Source organism: Harpia harpyja, chromosome 4, assembly GCF_026419915.1.
Source record: "Harpia harpyja isolate bHarHar1 chromosome 4, bHarHar1 primary haplotype, whole genome shotgun sequence".
Taxonomy (NCBI): domain Eukaryota; kingdom Metazoa; phylum Chordata; class Aves; order Accipitriformes; family Accipitridae; genus Harpia; species Harpia harpyja.
In genome coordinates this window covers 47531352-47543875 of record NC_068943.1, presented here as the reverse complement: position 1 = coordinate 47543875, position 12524 = coordinate 47531352, and the positions used below count along the sequence as shown (strand labels likewise).

Sequence of the window (12524 nt, the reverse complement as noted above, 5' to 3'; positions counted from 1 at the left end):
TCCAAGTGTGGCAAGCGAAAAAGGAACCTGAAAAGACAGGCATTGTGCCTTCAAATGCCAGGGGAGCGGAAAAGCTGCATCTCACCTGTTTCTTGCTCTGCCAGCTCGGTGTGCTGCTTGTTGGTGGAAGGGCACAGCAGTTATGGCTGGAGAAGCTTCAACTCCCCCATTCCCGCAGTCAGAGGCACACGCTGGGCACGACCTTTGTTCTCTGGTGCCTGCTGCTGCTGCGCTGGCCCTGCTGTGCGGGGACCGGCGTTTCATCTCAACTCTTCGCAGGCCTAAGCATCGCACTTCGCACGAAATTGCATGCTCTAACCTTAAAAGAACAAATGACAACAGAAATTAACAGATTAGTAAATATGACTAACATCTGTAGGCAGCACATGCGTCACAAAGCTTTAGTTATGGTAACAGCAAATAAGACAAATGGAAAACATTAGAGGTGAGAAGATTCAGGAGCCAGAAGTGATCTGGCTTTTTTCAAGCAGAGCTCAGAAAGTCAGTGCAGCATCAAACTGGTCAGTAGTTGTGCTTGTTAGGCACATAGTTATATAGAACAGAGCAACTTCATACACAAGTAGCGCATTTTTTCATCCTTACATAAAACTGATTAATTTCCTATTACCAGAATACTTTGCACAAGTTAACGAAATTTTATGTTCCTGACAAAACAAGAATGTATCTCCAGTGAGGGTGTGCACCCATGGCAGAAAATCAGAGTTCAGCCAGGAATTCCCATATACAGACACCCAAACAATCCCCAAATATTTATTGTTGAATTTTGTGAAGATTTTCTTCCGTAGTCGGTTCCTTACCTGCCTGTGAAGTGACATTCTTTTTCATTTAAATCTCTTTTCTCCCCATTTATTTTTCTCCCATGCTCATCTCTCTCATTATCCTCTTTCTCACATTTCACATTACAACAACTCATGGATCCCGTAGGTCACATCTGTATGGTAGCAGTCATTTCCTCGGTGTAGTATGTGTTTGCAAGTGAACTCATTTGTGTGTATTGCTTTGGAGTGGGCTCCCTGAACCCCTGTCACTCCCATGCCACATCTGAGGGCCAGGCTTGCAGCCTGGGAGGTGTTTCCAGCCTACAGTTCCCTGTAGCCGCATCCTGCAGACTGTCCCTCTGACCCGAGAGGTTCTGCGGCATCGCCGTCAGCCATGGACTCGCAGTACCTTACTTTGCACGGTACTTCTGCTTTGCTCACGGTGGGGCTGGGGGGGGGGTTGGGGGGAGCATTTGTTGAAGGTCACAAGCTGTCTCACAGACAGAGCTGGTCCCAAACATGCCCTGCTGTGGGGAGCAGCACCCTCGTTGCTGGCCCTTAAAGGAAGTCCCTGACGCTGAGTGCTCCACCCTCCAGTTCTAGCTGAGTGAAAACATCCTTCCTAACCTCTCCCAGGCACAGCAGTACCCCACTTCTCACCTCACCCCACAGCCCTGGCAGCGCAGGGCCTCGGGACAGTCAAGCTGTGTGGGACAGGGCTCGCTCAGTTTGTACTCCCCCCATGAGGCAGGGGATGTGAGGCACAGCGCGAGCTCCCCATGCCCTCCCTCCGGCTTTGCTGCTCTCCGTCCTCTCACTTTTGGGAGAAGGGGTGCCCAGAGGCTGGTGTGTCAGGTGGGCACGTGCAGGTGCACATGAAGGTCCTCAGGGCAGGGGAGGACAGCGAACATCCTCAGGGCAGCAGGTCCAGGTCCCCGTCAAGCTGGGAGCACCAGGCTCCGGCTAAGAAGCATAAGGAGCAAATGAAATCAAACAGCGCTTATCAGAGTAACACCACCTCCTTCTTCACCACGCTGAGTCCCAACAGACTCCTTGCTGGTACAGAGGCTTTGGTGCAGCTGTGCCCAGACAAGAGGAGGACAGGCACAGTGCTTGTCAAACCACTGCTGCTCCTCACAGAGGAAAAGCTTTCTGCCAAAATGCCAGCTGCGATGCCGTCCTATCCTGCTGACCCAGGCTGGGGTTTTCACACCGTGAATCTGCTGCTGTGACATTACTGGACAAAACGCCCACTTCCCTGAGCAGAGGAAATCTTGATTTCCCATCTTTGTTATGGGCAAGGCAAGCACTGCAGGAAGGTGTCTAATCAAGGGGCCTCTCTGTGTGTTGTACAGCGGTCCAGCCTCTGCTAGCTAGCAACCTTGTGCTGAGGCTGTGCTTTCCCGTGCAAGCCACTGAGCCAAGGCAAGGGGTGAAGCAGCGGGAGAAAGAGCAGAAGATGTCCACAGGTCACTGAGGTTAAAGTAGCCAGGAGGACCTCGGGGTGGAGGGCGATGATCATACAGACCGGACCCATGCATTTCATCTCAGGTGTCTTCACAGTCTTGCGCAGCTCCAGAGAGGCACCCGGATCCGGGGAGATTTCTGGTAATGGTGTCCCTTGGCACAGAGTTTTCCAAAGCCTTTCGGACCACCTGGGATGAAGATGGCCGCAGGCAAGAACCCTGGAGGTTTCCAGGGAAGACCTATAGACGTTCTGGATCTTCTCTGGTACAGACCAAAGGAATGTGGATTTTTCAAACCGTACTTTAAAAATCAACTTACAGCACTAAAAAATAAGATGATAAAGCTAGATGCTAATCTTTATATCAACTAGGTCACTCTATGCCTGGAGCTCATTTGCCTTGCAAATACTCTATTGTTACATGATGGGTCCCTCCCTACTCACTTAAATGATTAACTCCACCCCAAAAAAGAACTTCTGCTGAAACTGCTGGAGGAGAGACGGATCCTGCCCCTGAAACCATGGGCCCTGTCAGCTACTCATCAGAGACCTATGACTTGGTGAGTCAGGCCTGGATTTGCTTGCTAATGGGGAGAGCTGGTAGAGCTGGGGTGGGCTGAAAGACCTGGTTTCTCTATCTGCCCGTCTTCTCACCCTCCGGTTGGCTGAGGGAGAGCTTGAGCGATTTCTTATGCCAGCGCAATCAGCCCTCGCATCCCTTAAGTCCAGACTTGACCAACAAGGGGACTGCAGGTGACAGCGCCGTGCTTGCGGAGAGCCGGCGTAACATGGCTGTAGCCATTGTGATCCGATGGTGCCAGGTATTCCCTTGGGGACAGCTGCTCAACTCCCAGGACCTCATGCGCTGATGTTCTGGCGAGCACTGAGCCCGAGCACCGTCCTTGCATGGGGACCAAGACCACAGTCGCTGCCGAAGGGCCAGGCGGCTCGCTGGGAGAGCCGGGCTGCTGCCGCAGCCCCGTCCCGCGCTGCCAGCCCGTCCCAGTCTCTGCTCCCTGCTGCCCTGCTCTCTGCGCAGCCATTGACTCAACGTGGGTGTAAAACACTTGTTCTGAGTCAGGGGCCTTTTGTACCAGCCTTCAGTGGTATAAATGACTGTGTGCACAGCGTGCAAAGCCCTGGAAATCTCATCTAGTAGCTTTACATAACAGGAATACCCAAGCAAACCCAATGCTGTCTCGCCACCTGTGAAAACCCTTGGTACGACCACACACGCTCCTACCCCTGCTTGCCTTCTCCACGAAGAGGCTGCCATAGACTCTGCTGAAAGGGGAATACGCATTATATTTACAAGAGGGGAATTTTTAAAAGGGGAAGATGAATTGCAAGTACTTCTAATAGGGAGTGATGACAGTGCGTATTCTGCCCTGTAGTTCTCTCCCCTGCGTCTGCAAGTGAAAGATGGCAGCTGCACCTTTTAGAGTACATTGTGCTATCCAAGAAGTCCACAGCAGCGCTATCATTAGCCTGGTTTTCAAATGTTGAAGCTCAGCACTTGTTTTTTAATACAGTGGCTCTCTGCAGCCTGCCTCAGGGGTTGTTTAGTTTCTCTAAAGAGAGAAATGCTGGATTTAATTTTTACCAATTTTTCTGTCCCTCCTTTGTCCCGTACAGCTGGGAAGAGAGGAGATGGGGGGCAAGCCCTACCCTCCTTATTTTTTCTGATTCATCCAGTATAAAAATTGTTTGCGAGTGGTGGTCGTTCCTCTAGAACTTTTTTGCAGAAGACGCTTCTCTCACTGACCTCTGCTGAAGTTCAGTGGCAGCACTAATGCTTGCTGAGAGGTTAAAACCAAACTCAAACCTTTTTCATCTCCATGCTGGTTCATTCCTCCAGCTGAACTCTCCATTGGAAATCTGTCCCACCACCAGAAAACCAGCAAAGTTGAAGCATGCCGTCCGCCTGCCCGCAGCATGTCACGAGCTATCAGCAAGTGGCTGCTTGTGGCAAAACTGCATCGTTTTTAATGCAAGGGGGATTAAGCAGCACTGGGATTTGTTCTTTGTATGCAATACTTTCCAGAACCTTAGCTTAGCAATTTTACCTCTGCTGTGAATTATTTTAAGTTATAAGGAGACCCTGTGGGGGGGTGGGGGGAACTCAGCTAACATTGGGGCTGAGCACCAACAGTCAGGTGCCACAGCAAGAACAGTTTTATACCTTTTCTCAGACTTCCCACAGTTGGGAGTTTGTGACACACGTTTCCCACCTCTGTCTCCTGGGAGCTTCCCAGGTTTGGCTCCCTCCCTAGAACAGGCCACAGATCTCACACAAGCAATACCACATTTGCTTTGGTGGTGCCATATGTTGCTTTATTTATACTTGCCGCTTGTCGCAGCAACCTACCCACAGAGATTTGCAAAAAAGGCCTCAATGGTGTCCTGTCAAAGCAGTGACAAACCTCGCCCTGTGCACTCACCAGTGAGGATCGCTTGACCGATTGAGCAAGCGTGGAAGTAAAAATGATGAGAACATTTGCACCAAAAGGGCATTTATGTCAGTATTGCCCACTGAGTGCAGCCAGGGCCTCACCTAAACTTTGATACCGTAGGAGACTACTCGTCTCTGTAACCTTGTGGCAAAGTAATGTGTCCAAAACAGTAACTCTGTTTCTCCATAGCAAGAAAGCTTTGCCCACTTAACCTTCCTCAGCTGCAGACTAGAGAAACAAAAACACGGTTGCAGAAAGACCACCGAGATCTCCACCAGGTCTCCTGAGGTGCTGCAGGCCAGTTTTCATTGTAATGGGACCAATGTGACTCAAGAGCCATAAAGGCAGCTGCACTACCGTAATGTGGTATTTCCACAGGCTTTATTTGCTCTTATTCATGGGTTTCCCTAGTTCAGCACCTGGAGAGAGGATGAGCAGAAGCTCTGTCAGTAACTTGCACTGATATGGGCAATTTCAGTTTTAAAGCTTTGGGAATGAAATGTGCTTCTCCCAGCCCTGGCATGGGCTAGAAGGGAATGACTCACGTGGAAAACCCCTAATAGTGCACAAGCTGCTTCTCTTCTGCAGCCAAATGTTTTGATCGCTGGCAGTTGTAGGGAACTGAGAAAAGCAGCTGACACGCGGAGACCAGAATAACTCTGAGATGTGGGTTAGAGGGGAAAAGGGATCCCTGAACAAAAGGCACACAGGAACGGGCTTCCCAGGCATGCACTTGACTGCTCAGTTACAGAAAAAGACACCACTTAATCGCCCACCCCCAAATCTGGCTGCAATTGTATTGCAGGAGACCTCTACAAAGGTCTCCCTGTGCGCACACTGTTGACTTCTCCCACCCCAGATCAGGCAGCCACCTGCTTCCAGTCCTAGAAATGGGAATCGCAGCAGAGTCCGCAAAAGCCTTGGCTTGTGACATTCAGCGCATCTCCTGCAGCTCTGGTCCCTGCCCTTCCTGTCTCAGCCCGGACTCTGACTTTTCATCCTCTTCTATTTGTCTCCAACTCATCTCTGTCCGCTCCCACCCACACTCGCTGCTCTGCTCAGAGATGCATATGAGAGGACGCCTGAGACACAGCTCAGCGCACGCTTCCCCTGCCCGCGGCGAGTGGCTTACAGTAAGAGCCCTACCTGCCGTCTTATCAGCAATCAGATGGTGTCTGATAGTAGCACTCAGCCTCCGCACCTCCGGCTCCGAATGCAAGGTGATGCTGGAAACTGTTCAGCAGCCAAAGCTGTTGAACACCGCGCAGGCTGCCCATCCGCCGTCATCGATGGCGCTGGCGTGGCTCCAGGCAGCGCTCCAACACGCCGGCCAGCAAACCCATCCATTTCCCATGTTTTCCTTTTTCCCTTTAAAGCTGGAACCCTCTAACCTCTCCCCAGTGAAGTTTCCCATTCCAAAACATGTTCTCTTTGGAGTTTTCAGCATGGTCACCCACGTGTCCTGAGCAGCCTGGTTTGGTCACTGTACCAAATTGCAAAGGTTTTTGGTTTGGTTTTGGTTTTTGGGGGGAGATTGAAGGATCTGGCCCTGGCCAACACATCACAGGTTTCCGTGCACGTTGGTAACCCCCTGACACAGGGTCCAGGTACGGACTGGGCAGGAAATGTTTTCAAGCCAGGGAGAAAACAAACCGGGAGGGATTTTTAAAGGCTTTTGTCTTTAGCAGTAATCTCCAGTCTCCAGGATCATACCCTAAACAGGAAAAATAATTGTTCTTTGGGAATATGAATGCTTCTCACCAAAGGCTTGCAGCCCCACCATTACATGAGGGGAAGACAGTCACGTGCGTTTGAGGTTTTGGGCAGGGAGGAGGACTCCTGGCCCCCAAGAGGACTGGCTCTCGCCCGTTTGGGAGGAAGCACCATGGCATCACAGCACAGCGGCAGCACCACTGGGTACAGAGCCAGTGGGGAACGGGACTGTGGCAAGACCAAGAGTAACTTGGGTCAGACCAAAGTCTGTCTGGCTCAACACTCCTTCTGGCAGTAGCCAAAGGTAGAGGCCCAGGGAAGAGGGCAAGAGCTGGGCAAGCTTATTCCATGCTTTCCCCAAGGGTTCGTTTGCCCTCCTGCTGTCCACTGCTCAGGGACCACCTGCGCCAGCTGCCTGCTCTGCACATTCGATAATGCTCCATACACTTCTTCCCCATCAACATGCCCGGGCTCCCATTGGAGCCATGCAGATGGTTTCAGCAGCACAGCAGTTCGAGATGAGCGCTGCCGCTGCAAAGTCACCTCCTTACCCCAGACAGTCGTGTGTGGAGGCACCCAGTGCGTCACCCAGGGAAGGCTGCCCGAGAGAGGAGAAACATAAATCACCCTTCTCTAGCTAGGCACAATGCAGGACTCAAGGCTAGTCATGGTCATTTGGCTTAGCAGCACATGGGGGGAGCAAAAACCCCCCAAATTAGCTCTAAAACTGTTTAAAGCAGGGCTAGTATTTTTAGATGGGAACTTTGGCTGACAAGGGAAGGAGCAGCAGGTGCAAACGGCTACAGCTGGCAGTGAAAGGTATGAAAGCAGCGAGCAGAGACTTCCGCTGTGGTTGACACTGAAGTCTCGGCACTGGTCTCCAGAGAGGGTGTGGGTGGGGGAGCTCAGGGTAACTGCTGCCGAGCTCTTCCCAGTTGTCACTGATTTCTCAGCTTGCCACGAGCCTCCTGTGCCACTCTCTTTTTGCGCTTGCCTGCATCCGAGCCCTTTGTGTTTGTGAACGCCCAGCTTCTGCAAGGTGCCTGAGGCCAGCCGGAGCATGCCCAGCGTCCAGGGGGCTCGTCCCGAGCACGGCTCCAGCTTCCTGGCACTCGGGACTTGCCCGCAGTCTCAGCCCGAATATAGGCTGCTCACCTGGCCAGGAGCTACAGCAGGCCAAGGATGAATCACACCTGCGGCGCCTCTATCACACTTTCTTTACCAGGTGTCAGCCTGGGGTCCGAGTGGTGTTTTCAGATTCCCTTTCCTGCTCTGACTGCAATTAATTCAGAACCGCAAGGTTTACCAACAGAACAGATTTCTCTCTCCAGCATCCATCCCCATAGCTGTGGCACGGTGGCGCCTCAGAGGCGTTCCTCCGGTCGGTCGTGCTTGAACACCCGCCCCACACCTTTCTCTGAGCGCATGGAAAGCGATCCCAAGCACAGCTGCTGCTGTCCCCACCTCACCTTGCTCTGCCCCGGACAGCTCTGAGGTCTCCGAGGAGGAGAGGCAGAAAGGGACAGGATCAGTGCACATAAGTTGAGGTACAGATGTGCTGTGCAGTGAATCCTACCACCTTCATACCTGACAGCAGACAACACAGGGACAGTCAGTGTCAGAAATGGGTGGAAAAATTGGGAAAGCTGGTAGAGGAGGGTTCCGTGCTGTGTGAGAAAGCAAAAGCCACCAGCAGGTAACTCAACAAGAAGATGAAACTGGTCATTTGTCTGGACACCAGAACATCCCCAAATACGCTAGTTAAAGATTACAGAGTGAGCAGCCCTCGCAATCGGAGATAGGACAACCTTCTCCCTGTGCTGCTGCACCTCCTGGCACCCGAGGGGCCTCCCAGGTCATCAGGCTGCAGACAGGCAGCACCTCCTCCTGACACAGGCAGGCTGTGGGATGTGGGGATGCTCCGCTCCAGGTCTGCCAGGTGTGGCTGAGGGACTGGGTTCTCGTGTTCGGAAACTCCCCTCCGGTAACCAGACTCTCTCTGTTCCCCAGAGCCAGGTGGAGCTGAGCGGTTACTACGAAGACGAGAACACCACGCCTTCTTTGGAAGGCTACTTTTGCTTCAACCCAGCCTCATCTGTGGTTGGCAACCAGAGAGACCCCTTCAGAAAGGTCTTCATGCCCCTCATCTATCTGCTGATGTTCGTGTTGGGGACTGTGGGCAATGCCCTGGTCCTGGTCATTTTAGAGCGGTTCAAGCGGTCTCGCACTACCACTGAAAACTTCCTTTTCCACCTCACCCTGGCCAACCTGGCACTGTTGCTCACCTTCCCCTTCAGTGTGGTGGAGAGCTTGGCTGGGTGGGTATTTGGGAAGTTCCTCTGCAAGATCCTCAGTGCTGTCCACAAGATCAATTTCTACTGCAGTAGCATGCTGCTGGGGTGCATCGCGGTGGACCGCTACCTGGCCATCGTCTATGCAATCCACACCTACCGCAAACGCAGAGCTCGCTCCATCCACCTCACCTGCACAGCTGTCTGGCTCTGCTCACTGCTTTTGACCTTACCCGATCTCATCTTCATGGAAGTCTGGACAGATGACAGCAACCGCAGCATTTGCTATTTTCCAGAGGTTGGGATCGATGGCAACAACGCCTGGCTGGCGACCCGCTTCCTCTACCACACCGTGGGCTTCTTTGTGCCCCTGCTAGTCATGTGTTACTGCTACACGGCCATTGTCCGGGCTCTGTGTCAGTCCCAGCGCCTGCAGAGGCAAAAAGCTGTCCGTGTGGCCATCCTGGTCACAGGCGTCTTCCTGCTCTGCTGGAGCCCATACCACATCGTCATCTTCCTGAACACACTTACCAAGCTAGAAGCCTTCACCAAGAACTGCCTCCTGGAAGACCAGCTGGACACGGCCATCATGGTGACAGAGGCCATCGGCTTCACGCACTGCTGCCTCAACCCCATCCTCTACGCCTTCATTGGAGTCAAGTTCCGTAACGACTTCTTCCGAATCCTGCAGGAGCTTGGCTGCATAAGCCAGGAGACCCTGCAGGAGATCCTGGAGGTGACGAGGAAGGGCAGCGGGATTGAGTCTGACAACACCACCTCTATCTCCACTTTCTAGCTGGGAAAGGCTGCCTGCAGGGCAGAACCGGTCTGGGGCTTGCCTTCCCAGTGGCACACGTGCTGTGGCCTCAGTCCCAAGTTTCACAAGTGTCCCCACCACTTCCTTCACTCCTCAGGAAACTGAGGTCCGATAGCCACCGAACACCCAAATCCCACCAGATATCTTCCCTGGCTCCTCCTGGTTCTCATACCTGTAGAAATCCGCCTGGCAGCTGTTGGTGAACACTGGCTGGCTGATGGTCACTCTGGTGGGGCCGGATGAACCTGAGTGGGTTGAACCCGACGTTTCCACCTCTCCCTTGAAAAACTGACTGCAGGCGTCCTGCGCACGGAGTCAGGCATGAGACTGGGGTGCCAGGGGCAAGGAAAAAAGTGCAGCCAAGTAAATGTGGAGTTGTGTCAGTGAGCGAGGACTGAGGACGAAAGCTAAGCAGGTCTCCATTTCACTGGTACAGGTTGGTAGAGACATGCCCGAAGGAAGCAGTGGGACTCACTGGCCACGGCAACTGGAATGAGAGATACAGGTAGGACCGCCGGGGGAGGCAGAGCTCGCTCCAATAGCAGGCGCACATGGTGCTGGACGGTCTCTGGCTGCAATATTACTCCTCCTGCTGCACAACGTAGCCCCGGCCAGCCACGGCAAGTTGATCTTCCCAAGACGGCTCATGCCAGGAGGTCCTGCCACGGACTGAAAGATTTGACTGTCACAGATTCCTTTCCTGACACCAGCCGCATCCTTTCCAGCTCATTTGATCTGTTTTACTGCTGTTAAGAGTGCCAGCGAGTGACTGCTGAACTGAATGCCTGACCATGCAAAAGCTTTCCTTTAAGGAAGAAAGCTGTCTGTAGAGACGGCTTCTGTATAGTGACTGGGCACGGGGGAGATGAACCACACAGCTTTGTGAGGCTGAAGGTGTAACTTTTTTTTTTGCAGCTAGCTGTACAGCAATTTGTGGGTTCTGAGAGCAAGGAGAGCCACTGCCCCCAAGTAAGGAAAAGAGCTCATTTGCAAAATTTCTGTTTGGTTTTAGCGGGCTGAAAGGGACCATAGCGTTTTGCTTCACACTGTGCTTTCTGATATTTTTGCTCCACCTGCACCTATGGGTCTTTCAGAGGTTTAGCACGTCTAGTTTTTACACAGAACAAACCTGGGCACTGATCTTGCTCTGAACCACGAGTATCCAGCAACTGCTCGGATCAGGGCTGCTTGATAACAATTTGGCCCAAACTAAGAGCAGCGGCTTTCACCGTCATTAATGATTGCACCGCAAGCTGGCATGCAGGGCAGCCCTAGCAGACTCAGGCAGCCCACTGCTTCCCAGTGGGTTTTGTCATAGTATAACATCGCAGCGCATACACAGCATTGCTCCATTGCATCTCCCTCGCCAGCTAAGCAGTGCTGTGGCCTGAACTGTATGAGCGCCATACGTACCAACTGCCACAGGAGCACAACCTTAATCACGAGCACACTTTAAAATCCACTCTACCATTCACCTCGTTTTTTAAGTGAAGTCGGAACAATGTCAGTTCTCCTGCTGCAGCAGGAATTTTGTGCTAAAGTCACTTATGAAGTTCAACCCACTAACAAAGGGCTCAGTTGCAGCTGAACTTCACCGTACCCAAGGGCCCTGCTAAAAAGACCAGTCATTATGGAAGGGGTCACATTACATCAGTCCAGCTCAGGCAGAGATCTCGATAGCTTGTTCTCAAATTGTGACTCAAGGAGAAAACTCCCCAAGCATAAGGCTTTTATACAAAGAGCAGTCCACCATTTCCTGCAGTGTTGCATCTTCAAAGCTGAAACCTGCAGGTAATGGCGACCGTAGTTGTCCAAGCATGTACATGCAGCAGAGGAAGAGCAGCTCTCTGAAGCCTGCCCTTGCTATCTCCACGGTTGTACCGGTGCACAAACCCATTGCAGACGCATTGTAAACACCTCCCCAGCCCTGGTTCTGATGGAAGCTGTATTCCCCCACAAAAATGTTACTGAAGAAATGAACAGAGTGTAAAATTCCTACAGCGTTCACAATGTAAAAAGAAAATCTGCATGCAAAATAAGAGTGAACAGATTACACATCTATAGTTACTATAGTTTTTAGTACCGGTATGTTGGTAAACTTTTAGAAAGTTTTGATGTGAGCTGTAATAAACAGTTAAACAAAAGACCATCTTCTCGTGTATAGTGCTTGTAAGCAGTTGTCTGCAGTCGTGTCACTTTTGCAAGGGAAATGTATCAGAGCGCTCTATGTGGGTTGATGGCACCCTTCTGACAAGTGTTGCTGTTCACACACAGAGGCCACAGGGCTCGTAAGAGCGCCTTGCTCAGACTTCCCTTCACCAGTGCCGCAGAAGGCTCTGCTGTGTTCGGAGCCAATCCAGACCTACGTTAGCTCCCTGCTTTACAGGGCCTGTTCCACTGACTGCAGCACCTCCTACCCAGGCTTTACAGCAGCTGCTAACCCAAGCGGAAAGCCACCCTTGCACCCCTGTTCGGCTCAGCCAGCCTGGGGAAGTCTTGGCTCAGAGCTGGCAGACCCTTCCCCAGAGAGCAAACATTGCTCCTCCTGCAGCTGCCTGCAGCCAGCCTGCTGAATGGTGACGAGAAGAAAGCAAGAGGAACTCTCCTTCACCGCAGAGGAAGCTGGGCTTTCCACTCTGTGAAATCCTCCCCATCTCCCTGAGGTTTGCATGGCCATCACATGCCTTGGCCCAGAGTGGGCTTCCCTGCTAAGCACTCACGCTGCTAGAACCACCCCCGGACACTGCAGCCCTCAGGCAGACCTTCAGGCTCCCCGGGGAACTCTGCTCGGCCCCCAGCCCACAGGCTCTGCCCCCCCACCCCGCGCCTCCGGGAAGGGGGACTGAGCTGAGGGGAGCTCCGAGGTCGCTCCTGCAGGGAGCGGGGAGGTGGCGTGCAGGCAGGCCACATCACCACCCCCCACGGCGCACGCTCTGCGCCCCTGGCCGTGGGCTGTGCTCTGCAAACAAGGCTGGAGCAGACACCCCAGAGAAAGCCCTGGTCCCC

At 52.6% G+C, this 12524-nt stretch overlaps 1 protein-coding gene across 1 annotated transcript; it reads left to right on the top strand.

Moving 5' to 3' along the window:
* Positions 1 to 1485: 1485 nt before the first annotated feature.
* CXCR5 (C-X-C motif chemokine receptor 5) lies at positions 1486 to 11650 on the top strand. Its single transcript, XM_052783830.1, has 2 exons — positions 1486 to 2804; positions 8421 to 11650. The coding sequence occupies exons 1-2, from the start codon at positions 2766 to 2768 to the stop codon at positions 9495 to 9497; spliced, it is 1116 nt and encodes a 371-aa protein (XP_052639790.1). The 5' UTR covers positions 1486 to 2765; the 3' UTR covers positions 9498 to 11650.
* Positions 11651 to 12524: the final 874 nt, after the last annotated feature.